Below are 14,506 nucleotides of genomic sequence, written 5' to 3' on the forward strand. Positions count from 1 at the left end.
AATCTACTTTTTTACTTTAGTAATTATACTTGTGCAAATAGCAAAATCCCCCCCATTTTTTTTACTGGTGACAAAGTGCAGCTTTGTCGTCATAGTAGCATTCTTGTTTATCCCACAGCCAGAGAAGTCTGTGTTTTACACTGCGACTCCATGGCACCCCAGCAAAGTCATAATGGACCACTAATTACCGAAAATCAAACCCTAGCTCTTCCTGTCAAAAGCGTGTGGGGATAGTTTGGTAAACCTTTGCTTGACCCACTGAGCAGCATACCAGAAGAGAAGACTAAGAGACGAGGAAGCAAATCACACAAGTTATTATTTTCTGTGAATAATAAGCATGAGTCATTTGTTCCTTTGAAATATTGGTGGCTTAGTGATGTTTTGCAGGACTTTGTTGCGCTGACATTTTGAACTTGTTCACCATTATTCCACCTCTGTAGTCACTATTGGGTCACGTAAACCTTTCTTGACAAGACAAAAAAAAAAACCTCACAAGAACTCTACCAACAAAAAACCCATAAACAAATATACCCCCCCCCCACCCACCCACCCAAACAAAGACAAATATGCCCCTGCCTCCAAAACAAAACGATGTATAGCAATGTATTGGGATGGCCATTATGTACGGAAGGTGTTTAAATCTCATTATCCAGTGGCTTAAACCACAAATATACAAGCCTTTTATTATGACAAGAATACTTTTATAGATCACAAGGTCTGTGATTATATTTGTTGCAGCTGGATTTCAAATGGCCCGAAGTCACAAAAGCAATGGAATAAAATGATTGGTGCATTGAATTTCTAATGGGGCTGAGTTGCAACAGGATGTCTGACATTATTCAAAACTCTACATTGTGCAAATGGCTGTTGCTTAGGCAACATATCAGAGGTGAGGGTGTTAACCATCCACTGCCTTCCGTAAAGTGCTAATATTCAAGGGCTAAGCAAGAATTCATCTGCACTTATCCTTTATATAAATATGAACATGGACATGTTTCTGAGTGTGTTTTACATACACCACAGATCCTACTATGTTATCTGAAACAGCCTTGTGTCATATGTGAGGTATATGAATCATCTTAATATTGCATATCAAGAGAACCTTGACTGAATTGCAAGATACTGGTAAAACGTGTTATCCTGAACATTCAATCTTATATCTCTATTACGTCTCAATAATTGGGCAGGATTTGATAAAAATATTCATGATTAGTGTAACATTAGCTCATTGGAGCATTATTTCTAACTTGCATTAAAATAACGAAATATTCCCTGTACCCTAGCTTATGTGAGGTTTTCCTACAAGTTAATTATTAACTTATTAATTATTAACTTATTATCAATTAATGGTGGTTTATCAAAAACCATCTGAAAATAAATTCTTTAAAATCTCAATCAGGAAAGGTAGTCAACAACAATCACTAAAGGGCCATTCAGGACATGATTACCTCAGTTGTTTCATGTTGTTTCATGTCTCTTTAAAAGAATAATATATTTCAATAATTATATAAGTTGAGTATATTGAGATTGTAATTAGCTTTCAAATGCTGTGTTTGGGCCATATTTGTTAGAAAGTATTTATCTTCTATCTGTTCCTTCAACCCACTGGTCCATGTGTGTAGAACCCACTGGTCCAAGTGTGTCCAACCCACTGGTCCAAGTGTGTCCAACCCACTGGTCCATGTATGTCCAACCCACTGGTCCATGTGTGTCCAACCCACTGGTCCATGTGTGTCCAACCCACTGGTCCAAGTGTGTCCAACCCACTGGTCCAAGTGTGTCCAACCCACTGGTCCATGTGTGTCCAACCCACTGGTCCAAGTGTGTCCAACCCACTGGTCCAAGTGTGTCCAACCCACTGGTCCATGTGTGTCCAACCCACTGGTCCATGTGTGTCCAACCCACTGGTCCAAGTGTGTCCAACCCACTGGTCCAAGTGTGTCCAACCCACTGGTCCATGTGTGTCCAACCCACTGGTCCATGTGTGTCCAACCCACTGGTTATGACTGAAATACAATGATGGCTCACTTCACATGACCATATACAAGTTCTTAAAACTGATAAGAGCAGAATTATATAAAAAACAACACAATCCAACCAGCCCCATTTGATAGGTACTCATCTCATTACAAAAACCACATACCATGTCACACAAAATTAGCTAATGTAACAAAAATGCTATAATGAGACGGGTAATAAATTTCACAAAAATAAATCCTGTCATGCTTGTCCTGCTGTGTTATTGGGCACACGTCTGTGGCACACGTCTGTGGTAAAGACCTTTTTTCTCCGAGGGGTCACTGCAGGGCAGAGCTTTTTGCTTATCCTGTGAAAACAAAAAACTTTTTGCCAACTATCGTTGTTGTCAGCCAACACCACTACTGTTTTAATAGGAGGATATATTTCATAGTTAGAGGAAAAGATTGAACCACATTGATGCTCTGTTGCCTGAGGAGACTCTCCAGTTCTCCATGTCGAGTGTCACGACTCTAGGGAGTCACATGAGTGCTCTCAGGAAGCCACACTGGACCTTCCCTCAATGCTGACCTTCACTTCCTGGGAGAGGAAGGACATTTTGGGTAAGGTCTCAGGGAGGACGTCCTCTGATCGTTTCTCTATCTCTCCTCTTTCTGGGGCTGACCACCTCCTCTTGCGGCCCCCTGCTCCCCGTTGTTGCCCCTCTCCGTCCTTTGAGAGGACGACGGCCTTCTCGGAGGTGAGAGTCTCGAGCCCAGAACCTTCCACCGCCTGTTCCCCATCCGCTCGGCTGCTTCCCGCACTCGCGTCCTTGGTCCGAGCGTCCGTCTCTCCAGCCTGTCCGTTGGTCTTGGTTGTTTTCACATGATTGGTATTGTGGTTCAGCACAGAGCCAAAGGTTTGGTCTTTCCTCAACGCACCATTCCTCAAGCTCTTCAGAGTGAGGGAGATGCAGACGTCTCCCACAGAGAGCTTGGCACAGGACAGGGCCAGTAACTGGGTCGTGCGGTCTGGGCAGCAGGACGACCATCCCTGACCAAACACGAAGAACGGGTACTCCTCCAACACCTCCACACATACCTACCGACAAGACAACCACACACGGAGCCTACAGTCAGTCACAAGGCCAAACTCAGTTTTAGCCCATAAAACCATTTTTCTGTTGGTAGGTGGGTGGATGTGTCATGAAAAAGTATATATAACTCTCTGCTACTTTGCTAGTAATCATATTTAGATTAAATTGGTCAAAGAAAATTTGATATTTTCCTCAAAATCTCAAAATAACAAGTCATTATATTGCCAAGATCATAATAGCATAATTAATTTGTCATGTTTGTACAGTCTTTAGTTTATTTGGATTTTTAGATTTTAGTTTAGCTGGATAAATATAATGTGATAACAGTGAGCTTATTATTTGAAAAGCCAAAAATCACCACAGATTGATGATTGTAATGGCTCAGCAATTGGTCATTTGTTGCCTAATTACTTTTGTTGGTATAACAGATATATGTAATGTATAATCAATATATCAGTGTCTCAATGCCTATCAGCCAGCCAATTAGATGCATCATTTGCATCAGAAATGCACAGTCCATGTGGTTGGAGAGGATCAGTTAATGTGTAAGCCAAGGGGCAGTAAAATGAAACCAGGCTGGGCTGTTTGTCTAAAACTTTAAAAAAGCAGTAGTCCGTTGTTTGGTTGTGATGAAGAACTACAGCCTGTGTGCAACAGCGCGACTCACCTGTGCTTTGCGCTCGCCGACGGAGAACTGAATGACGACGGCGTCGGGTGTCCTGCTGGAGTCGATCCGCTCCACTGTGCTGGAGTCGATCTTCAGCTCTCCGCTCAGATCTGCGCTCTGCAGAAAGTCCTCCGCCCTCAGGTCCTCCACCCGCTTCAGCTCCCCGTCCGCCAGCTGGATGATGGAGCCCTTCATGAAGTATGGAGGCAGGGCAGAGGACGGAGAGAGGGGTGTGTTCTGAGGGCTCGCGGAGGCCGGAGTGAGCGCAGGGGTCGGCGAGGGCACCAGGCTGCCTGAAAGGACGGGCAGTTGCCCCTGGCTGGAACTCTGCGGGGCAGCTGTTCCATGGTGTCCCTCAGACACAGCGACCTCTTTATGGGTAGGGGCAACAGAGCCCGCAACAGCAGGTGTTGCCGTGGTGATGTAGGCCTGAGGCAGGCCCGTGGCTACAGTCGGTACGTTGGCGTGAGGTATGGTGGAGATGGAGCAGTGTGTGACCTCTGCGTCGGACGAAGATGTGCTGATGCTGCTGGCACTCACGGGAATCAAGAGGGAGGGGTTGCTTGAGATTACAAGATGCTGAGGGAGGTTGCTATGGTAACTGGCCATCACCTGCTGGGGCCCCCCGGACGTGCTGGTGATGTAGCCGATGATCGGCAGCTGCGTGGCAGAGTAGAGGCTGGCGGGCTCATGGGTGGGGGCGCAGGGAGACGTCTGCAGGAGGGCGTGAGAAGACAGGGCTGGAGCCAGAGGAGCCGTCAGGCCGTCTGCGGATGACAGAGTGAGTGAGGAAACCCTGGAGCCCGGCTTCCCCACGGAGAGACCTGCTCTCTCCACACGAGCCAGAGACGACTGATCCTTATCCAAGCTGCTCTGAAGCTCAGTGCTATTACTGGCCACCAGGTGGCTGCTTGACACCAGCATGAGTGATGTCTGAAGTCCTGCGCCATCGTGAGTGGCGTAGTCGGCAGGGAGCAAGACCTGAGTTTGGGCGTGGACGCCCAGGTTCTGATTCTGCCTTTGGTTGTCATCGCTCTCTGGTTTGGTAGAGGATTCCTTGGCGACACCAGCACCGTGTTTGATCATCTCTCCCAGAGCACCGTTTTGCAAATCTCTGCTTTGGGAGTCAGGGTGTTTGGTGATAAGGCCATCAGCGTAATGGAGGAGCAGCTGGGAAGGGGCAAGAGTCAGGCCGTGGGGGGCAAGAACAGCCGGGTGAGGGTGAAGCTGAAGGGGTACTTGAGGAGACGGGGATGTGACCGTCAAGCCGACAGGGGCGCCCTCGACCTGGATGCACTGGCTGGTGGTGTGGGCTGCACTCGCTAAAGACGAAACCACGTGTTGCTTCTGTAGATTTCCGCTAGGAGCTTGCGGGATGACAGCCGTGGTGGCATACACCTCCTGTGTGGTTCTGCATGTCTGGGTTGGACTTGCTGCTGCCGGCACGATCTGGGAGGAGATGTAGCCGGTATACGGTCCGATGATTTGTATGTTAGGGGGCAGCTGGGTGTGCGGGATGGGTCCAGCTGCTTGTGGGAGGCTGGAGGACAGGATGGCGGGATTGGCCGTTATGGTGGAGGTCCCACATAAGCTTCCTTTGGGCGTGGAGCCCATGTGCGGCGACCAAGAACTGTTGCAGACGGAGGTGCACGGCAGGTACCCCGTCGACACGCTCGGGGTCGATGGGGAGGCGGTCTCAGTCTCGGCCGTGCCGCTTCCCAACGGAGCGTGGCTAGGGACGCTGGCCATGCGGGCCATGGTGGCCACGCTGGCCAACCACGCCAGGTTCTCTCCATTCTGGTTCTCGTTCACAGACGACGCTACCAGCACCTGCCTCTCCTCCAGGGCCAGGATCTCACGCTTCTTCGGGGGCAGGCACTCGTTGCTGCGTTCCTGGTTGGACTTCATGGTCTTTAAGCTCCTCCACGCCACCGTGCTGGTTTTGGTTGAAGACGGGGTTTAAGCGTACGACTCCAGTGTTGGGGTGTGCATTGTTTCACGGGAGCTCTTTTTAAGGGCTGCTTAAGTCTCGCCTCTCTGTTCCTCTTTAAGGTACGGATGAGGTTAGTTGTTGGAGCGGAAAGTCATTCTTGCTGTCACCGAAACCTTCATGTGGAATCATCTCACACTTCCTGCCACCTGGTGTTACCTTTATCTATCAGGAGACAAAAAAACAAAACAAAATCAGTCATAATCATTTACTTGGTATTTGGTATGTGCATAGACATACATGTGTATACACTAACATACCTGTGCGTGTGTGTGTATAAGGATGCAGGATTAAAAAATGACTAAATTATTATACAATTGAAAATTATGATTCCCATAGTGCCAGGCCCTCACTGAGACCGGAGCACCAGGGTCCCAACAGTGTTCCTCACTTCACAAAGAGATATATAAGGGAGGAGACAGACCCAGTAGGGCAGCGATAGCTGTCACACTGTACTGTTCTAATTTGTGTATCCCAGTTCACACCAGAATATCCCAGTTCACACCAGTGTTGCATTGAGCTGCTCGTGCAGTAGGCCGCAGAATCCTCTGGCACATGGAGCATATCGCAACGCTGGCGTGAACCGTAAACACACTGATTACGGCATGTTCCTGCACACAAAGACCAGTGTCTTGACAATTATGCAGGCATCGTGGTGATACAACTCTGCAGATGTCATTATAATCTGTTTTCTGTAATCCAGCACAGAAAACAAACATGTATTTTATCACCACGACTCTAAAGCAGCATTGGTATTATAGTCACATATATAACACACTGCGATGTTAGCTAACAAAACGCATAGCATATATGTGCACTTAAAAGCACACCAGCACAAAACCACTGCACACCCTTGGAGACAAAATTATACAAGTCGTCTTTAGCTCACACAGCCTTGTTTTTAAACTGCCCACACAGTCATTGTGTAGTCTGAGCTAACTGTCTTAGTCTGTTTAACGGCGACCCTTCAGGAAGCCTAAGAAATGCTAAGCCATGAGAATAAAGTTGTATAAAAACTACACTGCCCATATTTCTAGGCCCATATTTCTGCTGTGTGCCAGACGGCCATGCTAGTATCATCACACACTTGTGGTCCTGCTTGTCCTCTCTGTCCCAATGATGTGTTGACTTTCCCAGAACTATCGCTCACGTCAAGAGAAGAGTTTGTCAACTGCAGCGACTCCACCCACCTTTCATTCTCTCTTACACACACACACACACACACACACACACACACACACACACACACACACACACACACACTGGCCAGAGGGTTAGAGAGATTAACACTGCAGTATCACTCCTACTCTGACTAAATCAGCCGTCACACACTGCTGCCCTGTTGCAGATAGCTGACCAAGGCCCCCAACATAACTCCCCCAACTCACTCACACACACACACACACACACACACACACACACACACTAATGCATGCTTCTCCGAATGACACAAACACATAACTAGACACATGTTGAATCAAGATTTCAACGTGCATGGGCCAAAGCACATTCCTAACTACATGAAATTAACCGAAAGGCTCAGATACCACATCTCCTTCACCTTTACCGTAACACGCAATTACAGGAACAAAAAAAAGGCTTGCAATGCTTCTGTCATTCTGAGCCTGTGTGCTGACAGTTACTGAGCACAGCCTTACCTCGATACACAAAATCTAATAACACTGGAATCACAGGGACCTAAAACATATGATGTCATCTCACAAATGTATGAACACACCGACCGGATTCAAGCACTCGCCTTCAGTTCAAGATCAACCACTATCAAACTCAGCAGTGCATGGTGGGGGAAAAAACTCCCACATGATAATTTTGCTCACGGAATATGAAAAGTGTCTGTTGCTTCTTTGGTTTTTTGCACGCAACGCGTTTAAGGAACTCTGCTCTGCGTCTGGCTGCCCTGTCAGGAGGTGCCTGTCCCTTTAAGAGGCGGGCAGGGGACTCCTAAGCTAGACAAGAATCCAAACAGAGCTGTTGCTGCTTTACAACGACTATAGACTGCTATTCTGCACGTTCTCTCTCTCTCTCTCTCTCTCTCTCTCTCTCTCTCTCTCTCTCTCTCGTAGGAAAGCGGTATGATGTGCATGCACACACAAACACACTTGTACACACAAGCATCCTACACACAGCTGAACTATAACCGCGCCGCTCAACGATTGTTGGGTATTTTAAAATATGTTTCGGCTGCATGAGAACGCAGAGCTTCACTAAGACTGAAGAATAAACACACAGTCCCACCACACAAACATGTTAGTGTGTGCGGGTGAGGATTCCTTTGTGAGGAGCCTAACCTCTCTACGTTGGAGCAAACATCTCGCCACAGCGTACAAGTGCGAAGCAGTCTACCCCTGACGAGCTGTCCTTTGTCCGGGTTTAGCGCACGCACCAAGGCGCCTCAGAAAGACCCCGCGTCACACGGTCCCCTCCATGTCCCGCGCCTGCTGTCTGCCGTCCTCTCCTCCCCTCCGCGGTTGGCCCAGAAGAGTGGGGGGTGAAGGAAGTCCCCTTGTCTGGGGCTGTCTCACGTGAAGCCCGTACACATGAGAGGCACAGCTTATGTTATGCAAGACAAGCGGACTACCAGCGTTTTCTCACTTCCTCTCTCTCTCTCTCACTCCCTCCCTCCCTCTCTCACTCTATGCACACACACAGACACACACACTCACACACACATGCTCTGTGCTTTAGTGAATGCAGCTCCTCCCCCCCCCCAGTCAGCCTCAGCAACCTCATCAGGTATTCATTCAAAAAAACACTCCACTTGGCACAGTGCCCAGACTACGCTCACACGGAGGGAGGGAGAAAGAGAGGCAGAGAAGGAGAGAGAGAGAGACCGAGAGAGAGAGCGGCAGAGAAGGAGAGAGAGGCAAGGAAAGCAAGGAGCCTGCTACACACAAGAGGACACACTCAACACAAACACGCACATGCCGAAAACACACACACACACACACACACACACACACACACACACACACACACACACACACACACACACACACACACACACACACACACAGGGAGAGAGAGAGAGAGTGAGAGAAACACCATGTAATCCTCCTAAGAGAGTCTTTCAAAGCTTCTCACCGAGCTACTGTGGTTGTTCTCTTGCTTCAGAGGCCTAATTACATTTTCCTAGGTGGAAGGCTAATTCCCCAAACGCCTCCCCCTCCACCCAGCCACGAACGAGGCTGGCGTTACCGCGCTGGCTAGCACATGCGCATGCTTCTGTCCTGGTTTCACCTCATCCACACCTGCTCCCGCTAGGTGTTACCATATCATTACACCACGCCGATTCCACCCGCCATTCACGGCCTGTGTAGTCATCAAACTTTGCCCAGGCGCACACACACTTGTGAACAAAGGCTATGTGTGTGCCACCCCCCCCCCCCCCCCCCCCTTCGCCTGAATGTTTTAAAGGATATTTTGTGGTGGTCCAGTGTGATGCCAGAGGTCTCACATCAGAGTAACCTCACCCGCTACAGTGATCACTCAGCAGTGCTGTTAAACAATGAAGTAATGATGTTTTAAAGCACACAGATGGTTTTAAAGGATTTGCCACCAGATTCAATGCGTCGTGTTCCCCTCGTGAAACTGTTTCTTCTGCAGCTCTGGGGATACGTGACCCAGAACATGGTGGTTTGAGATTTTGATCATTTGTTTATTATTTTAATTGTTAAACAATTTATTTGTTTAAAAATGTTTTTTACACTGGTGTTCCAGTATAACCTTTAAAATGGTTTACATTTCTGCTCTACTTTGTTTGTTTATGACTTTAACATATTAAATTGAATGAAGCCCTACTTCTACACACACACACACACACACACACACACACACACACACACACACACACACACACACACACACACACACACACACACACACATACACACACACACACACACACACACACACACACACACACACAAATGTACATATAAACTCCTCACAAGAGCTGAAAATGATGCACACACACTTGCCCTGTGACGATTACATCTAACTGGAAAAGCCCTTGTGTGGTTTGGCAAATACGTGTGCAGAAATATAACAAGCCCTTAGCAACATGTTTCGTTTCACTATGAATCTGACCTGGGCCCACCACCCTGACGAGAACTTTCTGATCAGCACCCCATACATGTGCAGAAAGCCAGAACCACCTGTGTTCGAAGGGGAAAAGCTCCCTTAAATTCTCTAATAAGAGACTCGTGACTCAAGCATGCCAGCTAAAACAAGAAAAGACTCACCACTGTTTTAGCTAATGTACCCAGCAATAATGATCCAACAGATTCTCCATTTAACTTCATGCAGTTATGTTAATCCTAAAAGAAAATTACAACCTGGCATGGCCTGTGTACTGCACAGTGAATATAGGTGACTACAGCTCTGTTAGTCAAGGTTTTCCTAACTGAGTACATGTGGTTTAAACATGACAAAGGTTTTCCATCCAGCTATTTAAAACCTCACTGGAAAGTTCTAGGAGTCAAAGTAGCAGTAAGTCATAGTGGATGTGCAGCAGTGGATGTGATGACTGCAGCCAGACAGAAGCGGTGCAGGTGAAGTGGTGCAGGTGAAGCGGTGTAGGTGAAGCGGTAGACGTGAAGCAGTGCAGGTGAAGCGGTGTAGGTGAAGCGGTGCAGGTGAAGCGGTGTAGGTGAAGCGGTGTAGGTGAAGCGGTGCAGGTGAAGCGGTGCAGGTGAAGCGGTATAGGTGAAGCGGTAGACGTGAAGCAGTGCAGGTGAAGCGGTGTAGGTGAAGCGGTGCAGGTGAAGCGGTGTAGGTGAAGCGGTGTAGGTGAAGCGGTGCAGGTGAATCAGTGCAGGTGAAGCGGTGTAGGTGAAGCGGTGTAGGTGAAGCGGTGTAGGTGAAGCGGTGTAGGTGAAATGGTGTAGGTGAAGTGGTACAGGTGAAGCGGTGCTTTCCGCAGTGTGTAGACCCTTCAAAGCCATGGTGAATGACAGCCTTTCATAGCTCCACTCTTCCAAATGGAAAGAGATTTTTACCAGGGTTGCCAAGTTACTGTGTTTGTAAAGACGTTTTACTGAACCAGGGTCTTTCTATAGCTCTCACCGTGTCTGCACATTAGGAAATGAGAGATACTACTACAGTTCATTCTTCAACTGACTGATCAATTTGTTTAAAATATTTGAAATAATGCAATGCAAATTTATGAAATAATATGTATGGTTTACTTGAATTATACATGAAAACTTGAATTATCCATGGTGCACATATGGTCTGATACAGAGCCAGGCTTTAGTTATTAAATATCTAAATAAATAATGAGAATTTGCATTCAACGTTCACCTGTGTGCACTCACACGCAAACACACATATGTTTTTGCGTAAAGGTTTAGAGATCTGATCACCAGTGAGTCACATTAGGTCCAGCTCCATGGTTTTATAGTGGCTACAGATTTGTGGGGTGATGGTTCAATAGTTCAACATTTGAAGTTTTTGCACTCATAAATTACAACTGCAGATTCCATAATGCCAGTCAGAGCAAACACCTACCAAGGACACTACATGTGTTGTTCTTCGTTAATGGTTGTAAATGAGAAGTTTAGCTTTGACTTCATGGTTTGGGTGAAGAAACCGATTGCTGTTGATGAAACAGAGTTTACAGTCCTCAGCTTCCAATTTCAACTGTAATTTAGACCAGGCAAGTTGTAAATCAACACCAAACTGTATAGCATATAGGTATTGTTCTAAAGGAAGTATACAGGAAGTATAAGTAAGGAAGTATACAGTATCTTAATTAACTCAAACAAAATCTCATAATTTCTCAAATCTTCTATAGGATTTTATAAGCCTTGGGCTTTGTAAGGTCATGGGGAAAAAACTGTTCAATTTAACAGCTCAACATTTTTGTCCAGTAATATGAAAGGTACCTACGGACTTAGTCTGTGATAGGTACCACTGACATAGAAGGAAATACTATTGGATATTTATTTATTATTGGCATTTAGAATTGCCTCTTTTTCTTCTTCAATTGCATAATGCTTTAAGATCCATATGACTGCTGGCAGTCTCTACTATGGTACCCGAACGTCTGTTCACCACCCAGGGACGTAGCAGCAAATTCTGGGCCACAACCACATTCATCAACTGAGCAGCTAACCGTGCTGAAAGTATCCAACAAGGCTAACACTTCAGTTAACTAACCACACATGAATCTAACAACATGTATAACAGAAAAACTGCCTGATCACATAAGACTTCACCGAGTGCCATGCGTTAAGTGAGCCTCGCTACTTATATGACAGCCTATCCTCGTGAACATATGACATTGAGCCTACTAAGTTAGGCTATTAGCCTAATTACGTTATGGCCCAATAATAAATACTCATTTAATTTTCGAATTAGTGTACTATTGCAATGGTGTGGTAGACTATGCACACAAAAATCTATGTAGCGTTTACCTCAGATTACAGACGAGGCATCGTGTTGTTTCTCATTTGTTATGCAGTTTCTAGAACTGACAATCGTGGTGGTATTGGGTATTGAAGCGTTTTATAACCACAGGAATTTGTTTAATGTAGGCTGTTTTCTTTCACATTTGGGGTCACCTTTCTTGTCTCTTTTTTGTCTCTTTCCTGTCTCACCTTTCTTTTCTAAAAACCGGGTTTAACTTTTATGGGCGTCACCTTCCATAACTCGGAAACGATGCGTATTGACACATTCCAGCAGAACGCGCTACGGTCACTCGCGAAAGTATAAACCAGGCTTTAGAAAGGTTAATTTCTTCCAATTGCTTGCGCCCCACCTGCAATACCCATGCCCCACACTTTGAGAAACGCTGCGCTAAGGTAACTCCTCTAGTGGGAGCTTTTCGCTCCTGTCACTTCCTCTGGTGGTGCCATCTTTGTTTTATCTATAGCAAAGAACTATTGTTGCATTCAAATTTCCCTAAAGTAATCCTTGATGAGACATGGGTCTTCTTGCCACAAATTCAGGTTCAAACCTGCACGGATCTGGCCTTTGCCTTAGATGGAGTTTGGGTCAGGTTTTCCTCTACTGTCTGAAATCTGGATGTTATTTTTGACCTTCCGTCGCCATGCGAACTCTCTTGTAGCAACCATTTGTTTCTGTTTACACAACATCGCATGCCTCCGTCCCACACAAACAATGAGGAGAATCTAGTCCGCACATTTATAACCTCCGTATTGCTATTTTCATAAGCCTGCCCTAGATTGCAGGACATTCATAACTCAGCAGCCCGAGTCCCCACGCACGCTAAACAAAGTGACCCGTCCGCCTCTGTACTCCATCTTACACTGACTACCAATCACTGCACGCAATATTAAAGGCTTCTCTTAACCTTAAATCTCCACATGACCTTTGCCCTTCGTTCTGCGTCTGAGTCACTCAAACCTTACACCCTGACCTGTACCACATCGCCTAATCCAGGTTTACACATCATTCCTGTGTTTTTTCTCTCATCCACGGGTGGCAGGTCATTCAGTGTAGCAGTGTCTCAACTTGGGAACAAACTCCCTCTGAATGTCCATCGCATGCCATCTGATATGGACTTCAAATTCCACTTAATAACCTACCTAGTCTGTTCTGAATCTAGCGTGTTTTATATGTCTGCTGTTTTATGGCGTCTTTCCCAATTTTAGTTTTATCGTCAATACGTGCACCGCGATCTGATCTGTAAAGCAACCTTTAGATGGGGACTGGTGCTGTTTAAAAGAGCTTTTTGTGGTTAAACAGACTTGTTTAATAGAAGATGATGCATTTTACTGGTATCTACCACCTCCATCACCTCAATAGTTCTGCTCCCTTTGCACCTGATTAAATACATGCACTTTATCTCATTAGCTTACAGCAGGACTGGTGGCACTCCTGGTATTTCAAGGTAAGTCCAAAATGAATGGAGTAGAGAAACACTCTGTGGAAAAATTCCATTAATATCTTCAGACTTAATTATTTTTGAAGAAACAGAGAGACGTTACATAAACACAGGGCTGCTAATGGCGCTCTCCCCCTTATTCTTCATGGAAATGAGGGTCGTTTTTTTTTTTGTATTCATTTTCACAGGCCTTCATTTACCGCTTATTCATTTGTCAGTTAAATGAATCCTAGTAATTGCGGTCATGATCACAAAAACACGGTGGAAAAGGCTCTAATTGTACAGGTTAACAGCAGTGTCACCCATATGCGATGCATAGACATACGTACGCCTCTGTAGAAAGTGTGTGAGAAAGAGAAAGAGAGAGTCGGTTTAATTCAAAAGGAAGTGCTTGCTCACCGGGTATGTGTGGGGAATATGAACAGACCCTGGTTGCCGAGGTAACATGGGCTGGCTGTAGAGTCTCCTGGTGGCCATTAAGAAACATGCAATTTTTAAACACGCGTTTGTTTGCCTGTGTGCATGCACCTGAGCACGACCGTGTCATTGCTCAAATGGGTGTGTGTGTGTGTGTGTGTGTGTGTGTGTGTGTGTGTGTGTGTGTGTGTGTGTGTGTGTGCACGAGCTCCAGCAATGCTGTAGCCTCACAGTCAGAGACCCTATTGAGCTCACCTGGATGTGCATGGCCAGGCCCGTAAAGCCCAAGCCCAGGTGGTATCAATAGGAAAATCTTCCTGCAATACGTTCACCTAAAATTGCCTTTTGGCAGCCTTTAGCAAGAAGCTAAGTTGCAGCACAGATGTTAAATACCTACACCATGATTTTCTATTTTTATTTTTTATTACAGTACATCTGTATAACTATATCAGGACATCGCTACAAAAGGTAAGCTCTATATTCATATTTATCCTCAAACGAAACAGTGAA

At 46.0% G+C, this 14,506-nt stretch overlaps 1 protein-coding gene across 3 annotated transcripts; it reads right to left on the reverse strand.

Moving 5' to 3' along the window:
- Positions 1–555: 555 nt before the first annotated feature.
- On the reverse strand, positions 556–8,369 carry atxn1b (ataxin 1b). Of its 3 annotated transcripts, none has more exons than XM_076970408.1 (3): positions 8,019–8,369; positions 3,720–5,874; positions 556–3,057 (listed from the first exon to the last, which is right to left on the reverse strand). In XM_076970408.1, exons 2-3 carry the CDS (start codon positions 5,625–5,627, stop codon positions 2,512–2,514), a joined length of 2,454 nt encoding a protein of 817 aa, XP_076826523.1. In that variant the 5' UTR covers positions 5,628–5,874; positions 8,019–8,369; the 3' UTR covers positions 556–2,511. The 3 variants fall into 3 exon arrangements, with proteins under 3 accessions (XP_076826523.1, XP_076826525.1, XP_076826524.1); XM_076970410.1 differs by lacking the exon at positions 8,019–8,369 and adding an exon at positions 6,797–6,953; XM_076970409.1 differs by lacking the exon at positions 8,019–8,369 and adding an exon at positions 5,970–6,917.
- Positions 8,370–14,506: the final 6,137 nt, after the last annotated feature.

The sequence above is a fragment of the Brachyhypopomus gauderio genome, chromosome 13 (assembly GCF_052324685.1).
Source record: "Brachyhypopomus gauderio isolate BG-103 chromosome 13, BGAUD_0.2, whole genome shotgun sequence".
In the NCBI taxonomy this organism is placed as follows: domain Eukaryota; kingdom Metazoa; phylum Chordata; class Actinopteri; order Gymnotiformes; family Hypopomidae; genus Brachyhypopomus; species Brachyhypopomus gauderio.

What these genes read in the sequence shown, in the direction of transcription:
- atxn1b (XM_076970408.1), bottom strand. Translation starts at nt 5,627, where the DNA reads ATGAAGTCCAACCAGGAACGCAGCAACGAGTGCCTGCCCCCGAAGAAG. An exon ending in TCGGCGAGCGCAAAGCACAG is followed by an intron (nt 3,058 to 3,719) that starts GTGAGTCGCGCT and finishes TCTTGTCGGTAG; the next exon opens with GTATGTGTGGAGGTGTTGGA.